This window comes from Balearica regulorum, chromosome 2 (genome assembly GCF_011004875.1).
Source record: "Balearica regulorum gibbericeps isolate bBalReg1 chromosome 2, bBalReg1.pri, whole genome shotgun sequence".
In the NCBI taxonomy this organism is placed as follows: Eukaryota; Metazoa; Chordata; class Aves; order Gruiformes; family Gruidae; genus Balearica; species Balearica regulorum.
This window is the reverse complement of record NC_046185.1, coordinates 98577280-98598729: the sequence shown is the minus strand read 5'-3', so window position 1 is coordinate 98598729 and position 21450 is coordinate 98577280. Positions and strand designations below refer to the sequence as shown.

At 39.2% G+C, this 21450-nt stretch overlaps 1 protein-coding gene across 2 annotated transcripts in view; it reads left to right on the top strand.

Annotated features, from left to right (window-relative positions):
* Positions 1-21450, top strand: part of CAP2 (cyclase associated actin cytoskeleton regulatory protein 2) — a 70922-nt gene that overhangs the window by 2179 nt on the left and 47293 nt on the right. Inside the window, exons 2-4 of one of the 2 annotated variants that reach the window (XM_075745069.1) lie at positions 4108-4217; positions 9478-9602; positions 13256-13356. In XM_075745069.1, coding sequence (XP_075601184.1) covers positions 9479-9602; positions 13256-13356 — 225 coding nt within the window. In that variant the 5' untranslated portion in view covers positions 4108-4217; position 9478. The remainder of the gene's footprint in view (positions 1-4107; positions 4218-9477; positions 9603-13255; positions 13357-21450) is intronic. The other variant, XM_075745068.1, reaches the window with a different exon arrangement.

Sequence of the window (21450 nt, the reverse complement as noted above, 5' to 3'; positions counted from 1 at the left end):
TTTGCATCTTCCCTCTCAAGCGAATGCTGCTCAGATGTGGAAGGTGGACAGGCACAACACCAAATGTAATGAATAAAACATGTTTTCTCAATTAAATAAAAATGAAGAGGATGTGCGTTATTTACTATTACAGTAGAACTGACCTATGACGTGTTTTCATTATTGTCAGTTATGGCACTCACTTCGGTGGAGAAAATGCTTCTTGAAATATCATAAGGAGCAAGTGTGCTAAGATTGCACGTATTAAACACTCCCCCCCAATTAGATTTTCTAATCTCAGTGTATAATTTTTATTAACAATTTAAAATACACTGGAGACCCTAAGTTCGGGGGGAAAAAAAAAAATTTAAATTTCCCCCCAGGACTAAAATTCATGGGAATCTGAATTAGCAGGTATTGGAAAAATAGTAGAATGCAGCAGGGAGGGCTGGAAACCAAATGAATTGTATTCAGCTCCCAGCCTTGGTATTGACTTGCAATGTTACCTGGAGCAAGTCAGATAATTTTTCTATGTTTTAATCTGTGGCTTGTCAGCGACAATAACATTGCAAGAGGTTTGAACTCTAGAGGGTAAAACGGTGAACTGCCAAATATGTTAAAGAAATATTCTTTGTGGTTCCGCACGAGTTTTAACATCATGTGCAACAGCATCAAACTCAGTAGTTGCAGTTGCTGCCTATGCTTAGAACATCTGACCATGAAAGAGAACATTCTTTACTTATCATGCTTATTGGGGCAAAACCAAAGAATAACCTACAATAAATCAGGTATAAATTATTGCAGTTATTTAGACAGCTGTTTTATTATGAACTAGTTAAAAGGTTTTGCTTGATTAAGCACCCCTAAGATATAGAAATAATTCTAATTCCTTTCTCCAAAGTTTTAAGTGCATCTTTTGCAATAGGGGGAGCAATTGGGAACTTGTCATTTTCCTGAGGTACAGAGTCAGCTCCAGTTGCTCGCATATTTTTGAAAAACGTGTTATTTTGGCAGATATGGTTTACTGACTCTTCAAATAAGAACTGCTTTGAACTTTAAAGGCTCAGCTATTCTTCGAGAATGTCAACGTTAGAACTATACCAGAATATCAACACCTTTACTAAGCAGTGTGCATTGAAATGACAAAAGCACATGTAAGCACAGCTGCAGCTAAGGCAGAGATTCTGCTGATTCAGCTAGTTCAGCAAGGGTATGGGTTTTGGGGTTTCTTAAACCTTGGTGATCTTTGTCACCATTTTAGCCAGACTTTATGGTGTAGACATGGCCTTAGTCCATACACGTACTGGCCACTATTGTCTTCATTTCACCTGTGTATGTAAGGTATTCTGAATATGTCAAATTTCCATGACTTTTTGTTACCAAAAAAAGGTCCCATTGAGACCACTTCCCTGAGTATATACTAATGGCAATTGCTGTGTCTGACTCACAACTTTTCAGAGAACAGCAGGCTAAAGAAATTGCTTGTAAAATCCAAAATACCAGTAGTAGTAGTAGTAGGCTGGGAATCAAAGGCTTAATGCTGCTGTAGCGTATATTAAAAAAACCCCCAAACCACAAACAAGTAAATGCTCAAGTACATAATTGAATAGTATCATATTTTTCCAAGAAGACATGCTCAGATCCTATGCATTAAATTTATGTTTTGTGTTGGTTTAAATACTTAATTGCTTTTTGGAAGGAATGCAAAGAATTATTTACATACGTCATTGTTTAGAGAGAAGAAGCAGCAGACTAATTCACCTAACAGCTCTGGGTCCTCTAAAACAACCTTTGAAGAAAAGGCTAACTTTACAAGCTTCTAAAATGGGTCCAGTTTGATCTTTCTGTGCTTCATGATACCTCACACTGAAACAGAGGAGGGATAAATAGCCAAATGTCTCAGATCTTGTCAGTGAGCGAGGTTGCAATGGGTTATCATTAAAACTCAGGACCTCTAAGTAGTAACCAGGTTATAGCAGGAAATAGAAAGGTCTTTTTTAGTAGCAGGTGGCCCATTTCATCCTGAATCAGAAGCAAAGGCACAACCCATGGCAATGCTAGCAGTATTGTAGAATCAGTGGGCTGAATTTTAGAATGGGAGATGGGCCAAGGCTTGAGTTTCTGTGATCGATAAAGATCACAAATGAGCTGCAGAGCAAAGGGAGTACTCAAATAGCAAAAAGTTTGCTCCAGCCCTCCTGGCTACTGCCATGCTGGAAAGAAGGGCCACAGGCTGCAGGCTGAGTGGGGCAGCCACGATGAGCCTGACACCGTCAGACACAGGTTGCTGAGATCATAATTCTGCTAAGAGCAAGAATGCTATAGCTAACTTGGCTGAAATCAAGCCCAACCATTCAGGCTTTGGCATAATCTGCGTATGCATGAGAAGTAGGGTGTGGAAGTGTTGTGAAAGGCCACTCTCAGCAAACAAAACCGTTACTAACCTTGGTACTGAATAACTCTACAGTCTCATCTGTTGTCCAGAAGTCATGTCATAGTTTGTGTTTTTGGAGCTTGCGACACTATCATCTGTTTAACCTTCCCCCTTTGCTTTTCTTCTTTTACATCCCAGAAGTACTGAAACACTCCATAAGGGTTTGTTCTTTGTAGCGTTTACCCTTTTGGACAGTGCAAATTCAGTTTGGCTGTAACTGTAGCGTAAAAAATCTTACTGTTCAGTTATTATGAACTGAACTGAAGCACTTTAATAAAATCAATGCCTGCATGCAGTATTTTCTCCGTTCCGCAAAGCAGCCTGCTTACATACAGTAATTGGACTTGTGACAGGTAATTAAATGGCTTGTAAGGCCTTTAGGATGCTTGATTACATGCAAAGCACCGCACTAATACATAGGAAATGAGGTGGCTAGGAACATTGTGTTTCTGTTGATTGGAGAGATACTAAAACTCTTACACTTCATTGGAGAGAAAGAAGAAAATAAAACCAAGAACAAAAGACTATGAGCAGTGGTGACATAAAAAGGGAGCATAAAAAGAAGAGGAGAATGTACTTAGAAACTGGGTTGCCTTGGTTATTTTAAGTCAATCATGCTTACACAGACTGTCAAGTCTTGACTGCTTCAGTATATCATTAAATAATGAACTCGTTCTTTGTGATCACAAAATTTATAAGACGACAGTCAAAATTATTCAGCGAAGGATAGGAGCTCTTCACAGAACTTACATATAATTAGAAAGTGAACTGATATTCCAGGAGACACTAAGCACATACATGAACACATGACATATTTTAAAGAATTCATATTCAATTATCAGAGGCCTAACCACAGTTCATGCTATTATTACATTGACTTGTAAACACACAGCTTGATGTGTGCAGTTGCTTACCCATAATTATGGGACTAAACTGGGATGTGATGAGAAATCTAAAATGTATCAACAGTCTTAGGGGTACTTGTCAAAATAGGGATTGTTTTACAAAGCAGTTTTGTAATATTTTTTAAATAGTAGGATACAAAAATCCCTCCATTCCTTTCCTGCATGTTTTTTGTAGACAGCAGCCTGATCACTGGGAGAGGGAGAGAAGCAGAAGAGCCAGAACGCAAACAGAGAAGTATGCTTTGTGTTACCAACAGCATAGAGCCAGACAAAGGAAAAAACTTAGGTTAAATGGAAGACGTGCAACATGAACTTACTTTTTCCTCCTCTAAACAAAAATCTTTTTTGCATACAAACATTACAAACACAGAGGGTATGCCAAAGAGAGAAGTCCACTGACAAGATAATTTAGGTACCACACTCTTATGCACAGCAACAGAGGACTCATTTGTGGCATATTGGTGGTTTTAACACACACACATGGTCTTACAGACAGAAATATTTTATGATGAGTATACTGGAGCCAGCCAAGACTTCAAACCAATTTTCTGCTATTCCAGGTATAACACTTGCCCATTTTAACAACAATGACATTGTAAAAATTCGAATACTGTTAGATATAGACTGTATCTTTTACTAGGATTAAAAAAAAAAAAAAAAAGGTGTTTTTTCTCTATACTTAAAAGAGCATTGCTTCCAAAGGAGCTTGTAGCAGGTCTAGGGGCAAAAGAAAAAAAAAAAGGTCACCAAAAGCTCTGATTTGAACCCTGAATCATTCTCCTCACACAGGGCTTTACTGAGAGGACTTCTGGTTTAATCCAACTTGACATCAGTTTGACAAGCCTCTGTTTACATTCCTCCCATACAGCTAATGGGAAACAAACCACAAACCATACAAGGTAATGTTCTCTCTGTCTACCAACATGCTGCTTTCTTCTAACCAATACTCTCTTGCTTTGCATTCTCCACCCAAAATCTTTTATGGTCGTAACCCAAATAGCTTCAGGGGCTCCTCCTTAGCCACTCAGCTGGTATCAGGCTGCTTCTGAGCTCTGCCTGGGAATGAGCAACCACGGAGGCCCCAAGCCAGTGGGTTTTCATTGTCTGGACCAGAATGGGCTGCAGCAGGAATTTGGGTCTGATGCCAAAGGTGGCAAAAAGACTGCCCACTCAACACAGCTTGGAGTTGGTACATAGGTTTGAATGGTGGTGTAGGAAAACTAGCCATTTCAGGCTCAAGCTGACTGGTTTGGTTTTGGCTTTTTTTTTTTTTTCTCCCCAGAAATGAAGTGCCATAAGATGCTTTTTGTAATTTGAGGGGGTGTTCGGAAACACATACGCATTTCCCTCCCTTGATATGTATTGATATGTATTGTACAGAAGAACTCTATAAAACGTTTATAACTAGCTCTCTGATAGTACCAGCTGACAATCTAGGTTTTTTGTATATTTTATTTCGTATCTCAGGAGCAATTTATTAAAAGACTACAAGAGAAAGCACATGTGCAGGCTGCTATACTTTCAATAAGATTGTGATTTTCCAAGCAGTGTAGGAAGCCAGGACAGTTAGATACGATTGAAATGCCACATTGCTGCCTGTATTCTGTTTTAGGCAACTGCCCTTTTTTGGCATAGAGAGGAAAAGCAAAATCTGGCCTGTAGCATCTCAGATGATGAGCATGAGTGAGACTTGGCTTAATTTTTCTGATGCTAAGGGGATTTGGAAGGACTGGTACTTAGGGAAAAAACAAACCCAAACAAATGAGCAAGTCACTTCTTTTTCTTCTAAATTAAGAGTGCTAGAAAGTAAAACAAACTTTATACTATCTCTTGCTGATGTTTGTCAGAATAATATCATACTTTACAGGGTGGCACCATTCCTGTGCTCAGAACTGCCATTTTTACATGCCTGATAAGTCATCATATATTTATTTTTTCCTCTTACGCTACTATGCTGCTTTTCCCTGTGGGCCTATTATATTTTGTTTCTTCTTGAGATAGAGCAATATGGTCTTCTGTTGTAAGTCATATACAATGATAAGAGGAATAGTACCTGTGTGTTTTGGCTTCCAGTTTGACTGCTATTTGGGATGAGAATGTCAGGGAATTTTAGTCTACAGACAAGTTTTTTTCCCTTGATAATAGATAAATGGTGCTTTCAGGCAGCTGTCAAATTGGGGAGAAAAGCAGTGATATTCTCCCAAGGCCTGTCTATAAAAAGAGGTCTGCTTTTTGGTCCTCAGCATGCTTTGTTCTACCTGGTTTTGGCTTCACTTCTTTTGGGAAAGAAATGACAGATGGTAGTATTACCACATGCCTTTAGCACTCCCCAAAAAAGATATCACTAACAGTAAACAGGGCAGATCTGTGGATCCTCCCTCTTATTTTTTTGTGCACAAGAGAAAGTTAACAACGTCAACATTTAAGTGACTGTCAGTAGATGTGGGTTAACACCTTTCCTGGCTCCTACTTGGCCTTATTTTTAACGACAGACACTGTACTTCTCCACCAAGAGAGCAACTGGATACAGGATTACATGAGAGTTGAAGCCGTGTTGGTTTTAACTCCTTATAGGTGGTCAGCATCAACTCCAGAAAAAGTTACATCATTAACCCCAATAATCCACTCCAAGATCAAAGCTTTAATTAAAATCCTAGTAGAGATGAGATAGAGAATCTGTCTTGATGTAAAAATGTGCTTTATGGGAGTGGAAGCATCCCATAGACGTATTTACCTCTTTCTTTACTTTTCATTAACGTGCAAAGCTTTTATTTGTCACTGTAAGTAGACGAGTCTTATTACTTATTTATAATATAAGCCCTGATTGCACAGACAGTATCTTCACAAAGTCAACCTGTACTGTTTGCTTTCTGACTCCTTTTGAGGTGTGGCTTTGCAGTGTCGGTTTGACCATGCAGGGTGCAGTGTGGAATGATAAGTAACCAGATGAACTATAGGCCAAGAAAATGCCGAAGGTTGTCATAATATGAGCCAAATACGTGAATCCCTAAATATAGGCAAAGATGTTAATGTTTAGACTGAGAACGGATGAAGAGAGTTGTCATGCTATTGCTCAGTGGGGTCTTCAGAAGAGTCTTGTTTGTAAGATAGAGACCTAGTCAAGCAAAGTGTAAATGTAAGGTTATTATATGTACAATTGATTTGCTCTTGTAGTGTTATATACAATAATAGCAAAAGTATACTTGCACTTTATTCATACATGACAGGGATACCTGTGTGTATACTTATGTACACACGTATATGCAAGTATAGATACAAATACCATGTAGTCCTGAGTATGTAAGTACACAGATAAAAAGGCGGTGCAGTGTAAACATAATGGTTGAGGAGTTCTTAAGTGTAAAATTCCTTATAAAAACAATGAAAACCTGGCATCCCTAATTTTATGGTAAAAATTATTTCCTACTTCTGTCTAAAAAGACTATAACAATATATTATTCTGTAATTGCCATGCTGGTGATACCTGATTTTGGAGGAAGAACACTGTAGTTCTCCAGCTAATGGGAATAGAATAAAGCTGTGAAGAATATAGTGAGCAAAACACTATGTTGCAGTTGGAAAGTGTTGCATAAAAATGCCCATAGGGTTATTGAGTCAGGTTATTCACTTGAGCTTCTGACACTAATCCATATTCTTAGCATCTTATAGAGGGCAGTTTGTTGGTTAGAACATTACAAGTCTGATCCACCTCTGTTCATTTGAGAGATTGCTCAGACCTCTAAGTGTGTGCAAACATGTTGGGTTTGCAGTCAATTGGGCCCTTCCACAGGCAAAATCAGGCAGAAAAGGCCAAAAGTAACAGGTCCTCCAAAGAAATTTGTACGTGTTATCAAGGAAAATTTTGAGGCAGATGATTAAAAAAAACCCGCTACCAGACTGTATCTTCAAATAAAGACAAACAGGAAATATATACTGGAAATATACTTTAAAATACTGATGAATTGACTGTTAATATGCTATGTTAGACCAGCCTGACTTTAGACTGGTTTAAAATATAACTTTTAAAACAGACACCAGTTTAGGCTCTTATGTAGCAGTGTAAAATGTGAAAAGAATATGTCCATAATATTTTTGAGGATCAACATTGCTTTGCTTTAGGAGAAGGATCAATAGTCTCACAAAAGTTTGAACATTTCAGAGGCTCTCCTGATATCTTAATCTCATTCCTGCCAAGATACTTGTAACATTACAAAAAGTTACGGAGTTTTTTTTTGAAAAATTAAGTGATTTTTCAAACAGAATAGTGTGCATTTTCAGTATAAGCAAAGAGACCCCCTTTGAATTTTGACAGTGTTTATATGCACACTATCTAATATCAAACTCTTTTAGGGGTTTGCTGTTTTATTTAATGTAAATAGGAAAAACCCATAAACTCCAGACAAAACTTTCTCATGAGAATGGTTCTCCCAAGGGTTTCTCACTGTAAAATCTTATGCTTCACTTTTAGGTCAAACACAAACCTCATTATATTTATAGGGTAAAGTCTGAAGGTCCCACCTTGTTTGACAGGCAACATGACTCAGCACAAGATCTCTGCATGTGTTTCCATAGTCCTAGTAGCTAATCTTTTCTTGCACTTAAATTTTAAAAATAAAAATACTATTATTATTTTTATCTGTAAGAATTTTTGATACTAATTTGTAATCAACCCCCTTTTTTTCATGTTACTTTAAATTATAACATTTAGGCATTCTCCCCTGGGTATGGGGACGCTGAAGCAACATTGTTTTGGTTGCTAGTCTTGCATAGTATTGCACAGTTTATTGGACTCTGCTTATGCTTTGGTATCTAAAATACTAGCACTTTTAGCAGGTTGTTCATTAGGAACTAATACATTTACACATACATTCCAGGTACACCTAACCTTTCCAGTCTATAAGCCATACAGCAACGAATGTCTTGTGGCAGAGCGCCAGAGGGTAGGGACCCCCGAGAGCCGGTGGCTACCTGCTTCCCCCAGCTGGGGATGTGAATCCCCCAGTTGCCCCTACTTCTGCACACCCCAGTGCTGGGCGGGGGAGATGATAGCCCTCGTGCGGGAGCGGAGCTGGAACTGTTGGCAAGGATCGTGTTAATCAAGAACCGTACATCACCCCCTACCCCCCCGCATCTTGCTGTATGTCACTTAGAGGAATAGAACACTCACAATCTTAAGTGAGGAACATGTACATTAAACTTGTTACATTAAATGATGGGGGATTTAAACATAGCTTTGTCTTTGCTTATATAACTGTTTCTCGGTCTGCGGTGTATATAGCACTCTGTTCCCTGAGACATTGGCCGGTATTCAAAGATGTCAATGCCTACACTTCCTCACATGTAAGAAAGCAGATAATCACATTGTGGGGAAAGTTGTTAAAAATTTAACCTAATTTCTATTTAATTTTAAATCAAAAGCACTGTAGCAGTACTGCACAAGCAGGCCCCTGGATTTTATTTTTTTTTCCTTTCCAAAGGTTAATTAGTGCTTGATTTAAAAAGCTTGGGAAACACTGATTCACGTCAGGTACTTTCACAAGAAAAAAATTAAGTGATGGAAAATCATATCAGAAGAATAAACAGAAGACCTTCTTGACTTCTTGTGTAGTCTTCAATAAAGTGGCTGAGGCTTACTACAAAACATAAAAGACTGAGGCAAATTTGTGCCTTTTACAAAAATCAGGAGATATACATTTAAAGTCTGGCTTTCAGTGAAGTATTAATTGGGTCTGTAATTTTGCCTCTGTAAATGGCTGATGCAAATCATTCTGGGCAGAAGTTTTTACCAATTATATTTACCAATATTTCAGTCATCTCGGTATCTGATTGGGAGCATACACATATATTTGTCATAAATTGTCTACATATAGACTGTCCAAAGCTATGCTAGCAGTGGTTTGAATCTGCTGTTTACAATGAAAAACCAGGGCTGAGTACTGATCATATTCCTTGTTGACAAAGCAGCAAGTTACTGTATGTCAGCTGCTTCTCTGCAACTGCTTATATGCCAGAAAGAGACAATACTTAAAAAATACAAGTTTTACCATAAAAGCTGAGAAAAGATAAGGCTACAGGATGAACAGAACTGTAACATGAAGTAAAGCATGGGCTTTACTCAGAGGGGTATAACAGTGTTTCTGTCCTTAATGATTTTTCCAGAATGGCAGAGACTCATGGTTTGATGGAGAGACTGGAGAAAGCAGTGACTCGACTTGAATCATTGTTTTCAGATTCACATGGATCTGGCGGAATGGAGTGTGATGCCATCAACGGAGTAAATGGAAGTAAGTCTGTTTTTTTGAAGTACCATCTCTGTTATTAAAAAATTGCAAGTAGCGCATGTGTTTGTCTTCTAAGAGGGGGTGCACTTCCACCCCTTACGAATTCTGTATCAAAATAAAGTAGTATTTTTAAAAATTAATTTAGAAATGTCATGTGACAAGCTTAGTCGGATTCACAATTCTAAATTAATATAGCCTAGTCAAGACTAGATTTGACTAGTCTCTTAAATACACTGTCCATATTTCAAGCTGTATCTCTCTTTCCATTTGAGCATTTATATTGTTTTAGATAACTCCTCAGATGAAAATGTCTGCTCGAGCCCAATTAGCAGAAGAAATGAGACATCCCCAAAATTTACAGCATAAATATTCTTGTAGAAGTCAGCAATATGAACATTGAGTTTATTTGCCTGATCTCTGAATTTCGCAGTGCGGACGTACTTCATTTAATTGTTAATAACCTTAATCCAATATGAGTTTGTTATAGGCATTTGCTCACTAAGGCCTGCCACATATCCATGGCCTCATGTTGTTATCACTTGAGCTCTCCCTTCTCAAGTGGATCTCCAAAGCACTACATTAGAGAATACACTAAAAAAATCTTATCTTCATTTATTTACAGCATATCACCAAATCATATTTTTTCACTCCTAAATTTTTTTGTTGTTCCTGAAATTTACAGGGTAAATAACCTTATAAATGTGGCAGTCTTGATGTTGATTGAATAGAGGTGCCCTTTCCTTTCTCCAGAGCTTGTTTTTTCACCCAGAACCCTGACAAGTATCCCTTTTTTAGCTTTACGTCCTTTGCTTTCTGTGTGCCTTGCCCCTTTCCCGCGTTCTCCAGAGAAGAGCACATCCCAGCACGGACTCACTGTACAGAAGCTGCAGAACAAGCAGAACGTTGCAGGCAGCTTCCTTTCCTTACACAGAAGCGAATCAGTGTATATGTCAGCTGCTTTATTGTCCCTGTATGCCAGCCCTTACCCAACAACACATGCGGGAGACCTTCCCCGGTGCCGTGGACCTACATGCTGGCAGCTGCTGCGGAGCAGCTGCCTGAAAGCAGCGTGTTTCTATGGCAGGAAGGGAGCGTCTTCCAGCAGGCTTCCATAGCAGATGAGGTAGCAGTCACAGTAAGCTTCAGTAATAAAATGCTTACAGTCCAGAGAAAACCTAGACAGCTAGTAAATCGTGGCAAATTCACGGAGAAACACAATCCCTGTACAAACTGGCAAATAAATCAATCACTCTAGGAAATCCACATTTTTTAAAAATACAGGCGTCAATCCTATAATGAATCCATTTAGGTGAATCTCTGTATTAATCCAGACCTCAGTACTGCAGAACCAGGGCTGCTTTCAGAACAGGAGATGAACTCACCATGTGAGGTACTTCCATGAAAATTGCTGTATCCTTAGCCTAACCTAAGAGCTTAGTCAGGTAAAAAGATTCAAAGATCCGCACACCCCACCCCCCCACCCCCCAGGGAAGCAGAGCCTTAAAACCCCAACAGATCCGTAGAAGAAACCAGCTGAGAAACCTTGTTGGAGGGAGATTATAAAGCACACCCACTGGGAGACTGCGGTAAGAAGCTGACATGAGCAGCACCACGGGCACTTGCCAGCCTGCACCATGTCCCCAGGCAGAGCTGCCTCACGCGGAGACTCGGGAATTAGCTTTTGCTGATGCAGTTAGGAAAGACCGTACCGGTTCTTCAGTTTGGGCGACTGATGCGCATATAGTGCCACAAACATCGTTGTGTTTGCCTGTGTTACTGTGCTTCTGCAGAGGTTCACATAACCTCCACAGCAGCTGCAGGGTCGACAGTCTTACAGAACAGGTCTCTCTTGCTTTTTCTCCTTTAAAACTGACACTCAGCCAGAGTGTGACCTTTTTTAAGTCTCGTGGAAATGGAGATATATTGCTTTCTTCTACCATGACCCCCTCCCCTAAAAGACCATTCCATAATTAGAATTATTACAAAAAATAACCTTCACTTTTCAATTAATACTTTTTCAGAAAGAACAAAATAATGAGGATGGGAGAACTGTACCTTTTCCTAAATGGCATTACAATGGCAGGATTGCAAACAAATCATTCAATTGCTCTGCATGGCCCACAGCAAATTCTAGTAAATGCCCTGGGAGTTAGCTGTATAGAATAGTAAAAAACCAGCATAGCTGATTCTAGCTTTGCACAGGACAATTGCCATTTGGTGAACTGCTATTTAAAACTCTGCTCTAAAGGAAAAGGTTACAATGATTCTCTTGGAGACATACATAGATTTTGACAAAGGACATAAATGGGCTTTGGAAAGCATCTCCACAACTAAAACCTTTTGTATGCTCAGTCATTTGAGGGGTTTACACACAAACACTTAATATGGAAGAAAGCCCAGAAATTCCTCAGAATTAAAGGTGAGTGACATCAAGAGAACAAAAGGAGCCTTGAAATCCCGCCTAGCTGACTAACTACATTATTTTTTCACACAGGCCATTGCAAACTCCAATTGCCAGAGCCTTTCTTTATTCTGTCAAAGAGCCAGATGACTCTTGTGGAATAAAGAGAGCTTTCAAGATTATGAATTTGGACACAATTGTCATATAGTGCCAAAAGGTTAAAGTGAACTCTGTGGGGAAAGCCTGGTACCTCTTCAGAGCAATCTTCAGGCTTCATTAATGAGGGAGAGAGGCTGGGAAGAATTTTAACCTTGGTCTCTCAGATCCTACAGATGCCATAAATTCACACGTGCATCGCTCATGTTGGACCTGGCAAAGGTTCTGAGGCATAGACAAGACATGAGGAAATGTCAGGGAGTAAAGGGAGGGCTGGAAAGCATCCAAGGAAAGATTACTTTTGCTGTCTTAAAAGGTACCCATAAAGCCATTTAGAAGCCAGGTGAGTAAGAAACTGAGTCTCATCTGCATTTTCTGATAATCCACTTTATCAGGAAACTGCTCTGTATAGCTTATAGAACATAGCATTTGTATTCCACCATTAGAATGTATAGCATATATATAATCGTGGGATGTGTCATCTAGAAGACTCGTTAGAGCTTTCTTTATTCAGTGACAGTTTTGCAAGGTCAGACAACAAAATAAGGAGATGACAAAGCCACATCTCACTGCATAAATCCACTGTCGACCCATTCTAAAGATTCTATCTTACTGGAAATTGAGTTGCTTGGTATTAAAAGCCACCAAACAATACAAAGATCCTCAGGAATGGGTGGGTGGTATAAAAACAGTTGTTCAGTATAGTGCAGATTCTTTTTAGGGGATAATATTTGGTTTATGTGCAACAGTAGAATTTTGTTGAGACAATCATGCTTATAAGACCACTAGGCCTCTGAAGGGCTGAGAACTGTTTATTTGAGCACCTGTTATTTTAAGACAAAAGAGGCTTCCCGCCATGGAGTAAATTCTCTTCATGTTCCCAGCAAAGTTCTACCAAGAGGAGGGTTTTTTCTTTCTAGCTAGAAAAAAATAATTATACATCATTTTTCACTAATTTCACAAATCAATGAGTATGGCAGAAGTTAAGTTACAGCGATTTCCCGTTTCTATGGTATTTCTCCTCCATCTGCTACAAAGGAATGTCTTATGCATTATGTATTTTATGAACCCACTATAATGGAATGCTCTTCTTCTATAGGCATAGCACCGTATGTTGAAGCCTTTGATAGGCTGCTGAATGGAAGTGTTGCCGAGTTTCTCAGGTACAGCAAGATTCTTGAAGGTGACGTGAAGACACATGTGAGTATTTACTTAAATTGTCTCCCCCTGATATAAGCGTAAAAGTCTTGGAATCTGTGCCATCAGCCTTGATTGCTGAGTAGAGGAGAATCTTAATAGCAGTACTCTGAATTATTAGTTCATGTAGTAGTAATAACCTGGCATAACGCACTGAGGACAGTTGGTTCAGGAAGGGCAAAAGGCTATATGGATTCCTAAGAAGAGACTGCTCCTCTTCTGCAGCATCAAAGGTTGAAGCCCATAGTATGCAAAATACATAAATATTCTTAGTCACAAGCAATTTGAATTGGAAAGTAAGCCCTTTGCACAAGAGGAACACAATTAAGAACAAGAGTCAAGAAATGAGTAGCAAACAATAGGTGGGTCCGAGCAGTGACAACTTCTTGTGGTTGTCTTCTAAGCGCATGTATCATCATTCCAATTAATGTAGAGATTTTGTACTTTTGATTGTTTGTTTTTATTACTCACATCTCTTTCATTTGGAACAGCACAGCATACTAAAAAATGAGTATGATGTCAGCCATTTAAATGACCCTTTTTTACCACATATGTCATTGCAAGGAAGTACTATGCTATCATTTTCATTATGAAATTACTTTGTAACCTTGTAATATCTTATGATCAAATCTTGTTTGTTTCATTTTATTTTTTAAGCCTGTCTTCTCTAAAACTGGTAGTGATAGAATGACAAAGGATGGACTCACCAACAGCTTACCAATATAGATTTTGGGGGGAGAAACCGCCACAATACACACACAAAAGAGCCTGGGTCAGTTTGAGCTGGATCTGAAGGAATGTGAAGCTTTTGACTTTTCCTAGTAGATCCGTGCCATCAGGCCTTTTTCCATGTGTACACTTCCCAATTCATTGCAGCCGTTGCTCTACGTAACAAACACTGTCGCCAGAAAAACATGCAGTCCTACAAGCTACTGGGATTTATCCTGCAAGGCCAGCATAAGCATTTTGCAAGACAGCCAATGTAACCAGGCTACTCCCAGAGCAAAAGCTCTGGGATTATTCTGTGAACTGGGCTTTCTCTGTGGTGTTATATGTTCTTGTTGGTACGGTAGAGTTTCTGACCTAGTTAGGCCTAGAAAACTGGAGGGAGTAAGGAGATCGGGCAATTCTAGAGGACTTGGTGTTTCTAAGGAAATGCTGCGCTTCCTTTTTATTTGAAAAAGCCTTTTCACCTTAACAGTTATACTATAAGCTCCTATATATGGACTTTGTTCTTAAAAGAAATTAAGGAAAAATTAATAAACTGGGGGCAGGGGGAGGGGGAATTATCGACCTAACTGAACAGAGAATTGCTCCCTGGAAAGGATCTGTTCTAGCTTTGGTCATTACATTCATTAGAAACCATTATTTTGCAGTTGATTTCTCAACAGTCTAGATGTGAGTGATACAGAAATAGCCTTTGTTTCAACACGAAGCAGGGAAAAGAATGGCATTTAACATTCTAAATTACTAAAACCTTTTTAATATACACTATCTGTAAATGTTTAAATCAGTAAGTGTATTAATTTATGCATTTGTCACTATTTGATACTCATCATTGAGTCCATATGAAAGATTATTAATAATTTATCTGCCAAGTCTGTGGATAGTCCCTAGCATGTTGTTGATGATAGTGTAATGCAAACTGTGATAAGGAGTATTTGTTAGGACTATGAGATTAGACATAAGCAACTTTCCCTTACATAAAGAAACCAGTGATTCTGATTGCAGCCTATTAAATATTCTGAAATCTTAGATTCTGAATTTACAACATGAAGCAGACTGTGGTTGCCTTATGCTCGTGCTTATCACTGAAGCAACATCTGTGCTTTACCTTAACAAGTGGAACAAGGAGTATTTTTCTTCTGGGTGTCTTACAGACCATGTGTCCTCAGCATTATACTTGCAGCTGCTGTCTCTTTCACATAATGAGCTGAAGGGAAGGTTGTATTTTATTTCAAAAAACACCTGTTGCCTAGAAAAACCTCACATACCTGACTGACCAGAATGGTAATATGAGAGAAAGAGAGACTTCATATTATGCTAAAGAAATGAGGGATTTAACATGTTGTGTTTCATGCTGATTGCTGTAAGGATTGTGTGGTTTGCGTTTCTGGCAAGAGGAAGAATACAGCTATAACTAATATCTCTTGGGGAGCCCCATTCCTATTTTTTCAGCATGCTGTACTCTAAATAGTCTATTGAAAGAGAACAAAATGAAAAAGAGAACTAATAGCTAGCTCCTGGCTCTGTTAAACACAGCAGCACGGTGGATTTTACAAAGATTAGTTTATCAAAGAACAGTTCTGCTTAGACTCAGTCTTGAGAGCAGCATATTTCTCATTCAAACTACAGTACATGCAGTGATGAGTCTCTGAGGGCAACTGCATTAAAGAAAATAACCACTTTTAAAAAGACTGTTAGAGAGAATGGCTAGGGTTTTTACTTAGTCTATTTAAAACAAATTATCCTAAACGGCTAAGATGAGATCCTTTTCCTGTCCTTTCACTGTGAAATAAAAATCTGGTGATTGTATGGGTATTTCTGTGAAATACAAAGTTCCCTACAGGCACAGATTTTATGAAACCACTTTCCGCTGTCCATGTCATAACTATAGAGCATGTGAAGTCAGTAGAAGAGCAAGTATGGCCAGGACTGCCGCCAACCAGCTGTCTTTGGCCTGACATACCAGTGTCTTGGAAGCTGTCACCAACTATTACAGGTTATAACAGCCCTGAAGCTGACTCACCATGTGTGCCAACACCGAATCATTCTTCTGTCAGAACGAGGGAAATTCAAAAGCAGTATGCAACAGACTGTGGGTCCACAGCATAGGCAGGTCTCTTATGCCCAGCAGATAGGATAGTGCTGATTGATTGATTTCTGGATTACAAAGACACGAGTCCCATCACTGCCCAGATGCATCCACCACTACAGAAAATGTGCTGAGGATGACAAAGGGCTGCCTGCAGGAGACAGATTGTGTCCCACTGAGGAAGCCGGTCAAGCAGGTTTGCTGGGCTCTTTGACCTGTCAAAGCAAAGCAAGCAAAATTTTAGAAGGCCAAGAAACAGTTTTCTGTGATGTATTTATTATGAGCTTCTTCACATTGTTTTTGTTTATGTGATATCTCAAGTGGTGGAACCATACTTTGGCTTGAGTTTGAATAATGTACCAGATGAGACATAATGATAAGAAGAGAATGTACTAGTTCTACAAGAGAAGGACAGATAACATAAAATTTCCGTATTTTAATATTTTATGTGGTACAGAGCACAACAGAATTACAGCCTTCCTGTCAAACACATAAACTAATACTTGGGGTTTCTTTATTGTTTATTTGTAAAAATCTTTTAACCTCTCAACCCCATCATTTGCAAGAACAGATTGTCCGAGTGATTCCGTTATCTTGCCTCTTCTCTCATCCAAGCTATTTAGCTTGGAAAGGAAAACTATAGAAATATGGATGCTTTTTCCCTCCTCTCTTCCATCAGGTTCCAGCTGCTGAAATGCAGAGCTCAGGCACACAACCAACTACATTGTGGGTTTGGAGCATTCAGAAGTAAAAAGGCTGTTGGTTAGCTTGCAACTTACTGGAAGAGAGTTTAGATAAAATTCATTACATGTATGACTACTCGAACAAGATAGCACGAAGCAGCGATGCAGAGCATGTTACCCAATCTGCCGGGGTTCTCTGTGTGCATGCACTGATTTGTTATCCTGAGCAGGGGAAGCAACGTTTGCCCCACAAACATCGTTTGCACATACCAATAGAGTTTCTTTTCCTTAACTATTACATGAAAGCAATGGCATTCTCCTCGCCTCTTTCCAGGCATAGTCCATGTAAATATAGACAGACAATGGAAAGGAGGAGTTATCTTTTATGAGGTATATATACACTTTGCAAAGTGCAGCTCCAGTTTGGCCTGTCAGTGAAGTTAAAAAATCCTAGCTTCCTCATTTTTTCCAAAGACTAGTTATTACACATGAAATAGCTGTATCTTGTCTTTTCTTGTGAGTGATGTTGAAGAATTAGTCAATGACTTTCATAGCCCTGAACTTTGAACAGGATGTGCTGCTGTCTGTGATACACCAAAAACCAGTTTTGTACATTACCTTACCTAATCTAAACACAGACTATCAAACCCATTATTTGGCTGATTCCTCATTAACAAGGCAATTTGCTTACAGGGCAACAGAATGCACAAGTGTACTCTCGTGTTCATCTTTTGTGCCCAGAGGCAGTGCGGTTTTAGGCATTGTGTTGAAAGTTGAATTAGAGCTCAGAGAAGAGGATGATGTCAACATGCCCAAAGAGAAGCTTGCTGTCAGGCTGCCTTTGCATTTCTGTGATAGGTATTTTCTGCTACATGAAATAAACACCAAACCAAGTAGCTACTGCAGGACTGGGAGAAAACAGAATACATGAAAAAGAATAAAAAGACAAACATTTTTTACAGCATACAAAATGCACTCAGCTGAAAAAAAGAGACTAGGTGTAGAAAACAGTACTCTATCCACCAAAAATGAAAAAACCAAATAGTCATCAACCAAAAAAGCAACCTTGGAAATCTGTCAATATTAAAGTTGATTTTGTAAGGCTAATTCAGCTATATTTCTCACCCTGTATGTGTACTACAAGATACTTCATAACATAGGCAATAAAGAATGTTCACTTTAATATGACAAGAAAGATGGAAATGTAATATACACAATGTAGCCAAGCGGCTAATCCAGAAAAAGTATCATTTTTAGGAGCTTTACAACTTTTGATTGCTCTGTTCCAAAGGACGACTTCACTTGTGGCCTAGGGATTAGATCTGGCTTTCAAAACAAGCAGGATGCGTTGGGTCAGGTGCGGTGGTTGCGCAGAGGTGGTTGCGCCTGTCTGACTCTAAGACACTTGGTTGGAAATAAAGATGGCTCCTGAGCATGAAGAACCTGTCCATTGCAAGTCTAGACCAACACCCCCCCGAAACAGTGGGAATTTTTCCATTAATTTTGATGGGAGCTGGATCAGGCTGTTAGTTTCTTGACACTGACATTGCAGTAAATACCACTTGCTTTTCTTCTTACTTAAAAAGACAAGGAAGAGACAAAATCCAAACAGACACTATTGGAAAAAAAAACATGCCATGGTGGCCAGTACTGGGCATTTAGTTGTGTATTGTTGGCACGAGAAACGTGCACCTGTAAATTTAGGGTGGAGGTGGTGGGAATATATAATGAGGACGTTCCATATGGCATTCCCTCAGTCAGAAACATAAGAAATCAGAAACACAAACAGTCAAGACTGTCAGTAGTTGTTCATAATCTGTATTTATGGAGCTTTTTTGCATATGGAGTAGTTCCTGGCTAACCCCATAAGTATGTTGATTTCAAAGTAGTGCAGTTGATCGGGGACCATTTTTTGGGTAAGGGTCTAAAACCATTGGCCCCTACAAGCACGGATTATATCTGTATGTGTTACCCAGTACAATGGGATTTTTCTGAATTCCAAAGGATGCCAGGAAAAAGGTATCAGAATGATTTGAGTGGGAAACCTTATATGCAATGGGAAACCAAAGAAAACTCCATCATGTCTGCCCAAGAAAATGTTAAAAGATAACTTGCTCATATGAAAAAAATTCCAATAGCAACAGGTTCTTTAATCGACTGGATGAATTCCAAATAATGCCCAGTGTTCAGACTTGATTTAAGGTCCATGTTTTACAAATTAATTTAATTAATGATTGGAACAATTAATCAAGGCATACATTACATTTTCAGCTATTTGAAGTCTAAATCAGAACTGATCATATACTATAGCTCATGCTAATTTTGCTGTCCTCTACAAATATTTCATTGAAGCCCTTTAAGAGCAAATTTGAGTCTACTGACAGGAAACCTGTTTTTCTTGGTGGTTTGCCAGAAGTAGTGCATAGACCTAGAGGCATAAGGGCCCCACGGGTTGAAAACCACTGTGTCAGCTTAACCCAAAATCATAAGGTGATAAAATTACACGGCTAAATTAGCTAGCTAAATGACAGGTTGCTTCAGTGTGTGGACCAGCCGCACTCACAGCCACAAATACAGTCTAAGAGTGTCTCAATGAGCCTGTTGCAAAGTCGTGGCATAGGATACTTGCCAGTGTAAGGCAGGGAGAAGCTTATTAGGGAGGACTGGAGACATGGAGCTGGTGCAGATCCAAGGTCCATGAGGAAGTCTTGATGAGGTAATCAGACTTTCACTTTTCTTTCTGATTCAAAGCATAGGTGGCAGTCATCTCAGGCACTCAGCCTCGGAACAGTGAGGTCTGTGGTTCTTACAATAGTAATTTCCAGTGAACCACTAGCAAATTAAACTATCCTGATCCATCAGGAAAACCAAGACAGAGGAGTAGAGAGGCAGTATCCCTGCTTTTGTCATCAGCATGAGCCTCTTGTGACTGAAAACTCTACTGGCATCAGTGCTCATGGTTCTTACTTCTCTCGTGAAGAATTATCATGTTTCATGTTGAGGTAGTAACACTATTTAAGCTCATTTATTTCAAGCTGAGAAATATACATCCATGAATGTTGTCTTTTTCTCCCATGCTTGATTGATGTCATTGGTTGTTGTAGGCTATTAGCAAGTCTTTCACTAATTTTCAGTCTCGTTCTTTCTGAAAAGCACATGTACACTCTTTTCACTTGTCCTGCCTCCCCATCCCTGGCCTGCGTTTATTTTGGTAGTTGGTGGTTGCAACTGTTTTGAGTGTATAGAAATGCTGGGCTTGGAAACTGAGAAGGCTGTTCATTGTAGTCAGCAAAAAACCAAACAATGAGCTCAGAATCTGGCTCTTCAGTCAGTTTCTAGTAAAAAGGAGTTCATTGAATAATGAGAATTAAGCCACAAGGGAAACCAATGCACGGTTTGAATGTTGTTTTAAATAAGCTGGGAATGCTGTCAGGAGTGATGAGGGTAGAATGTGGCCACAAATGTGTATTGCCTCTTTTTATCCAGTATGAATTGCATGATCAATATGGCCAGATTTCTGAATATTGAAGAGTCCATTAGGATAGATTAAACCATGTCTCTGTTAGGCTACTGACATCCATAAACAGAACTATATATTTCCATAACTAATCTGAACTACAATGCAGTTTAATTTTTGCTATTTTGTTTCATAAGTTGAATTGTATGTGTTATTCGAAATCCCAGAGCTATAATAAAAAGATTGGTTTAGGATCTTGAAGTAGATCTTTGAGGCTGAAATATTTCTTTCTTCTTGTTTTAATACATATTCTGTGTAAAAAACCACCTTAGGGCCAATCTGCTTTTCAATCACATCACGGTGAATGCAGATAACTGCCTTGCCTTTGAGAGAGGCTGAGGCCCCCTCTCCAAGTAAACATGGGCTTTTGGTATTTAGCACCTCTGGAAAGGAAAGCATAGTTCAGGTGGGATGAAACCTTAAATATCATTATAGATGTGTCAGCTTTAAGCTTTGAACTTCCTTCCATGTTAGCACAATTTGGTTGGGGTCTGGGATTCTTCCAAGGTGCTAAAAGTGGAAGTGAAGTTACAAGGAGACAGATTCTGGCACTTTTAGCCTTTGAGTTGCTTTCAGGGAGCTCCATGGGACTACTTGCAGAATGAGGTGGGCAATGTCACCAGTTGTCCTGAAGTGTGTGAGAGGCAGAACATACACAAAGCCATTTCAAGAACCTATTTATCCAAGCTCTGTCTCTAAAGACAGTGCAATTTCTTAGAAATGGATGGTTCTCCAGGCTTTACGTCAGGGACTTTGGTATTTGTCAGACACAGAAAGTCAAGAAATCAGCTCCTTAGTAGAGTACCCAGTGAACACTAAATGCTAAAAGAATACTTATGAAGTGATACCGCAACAAGTGCTGTAAGCTTTTTAATTTACAGAGATAAGCATCTGAAGTTCCTAGAACTTGTATTTGTTAAATCAAGGACATGTGAATGGCATCCTAAAGCCTGTGAAATCCTAAAGCCTTTTCTGAAATTTCCTCGGCATGGATTTGGACCTTCACTGAGAAGGACTTCTGAGGGAATAGCTGGGGATAGAAAGTGGGACTGCTTAGCAGCAGACCTCAGGGGCAAAACAGC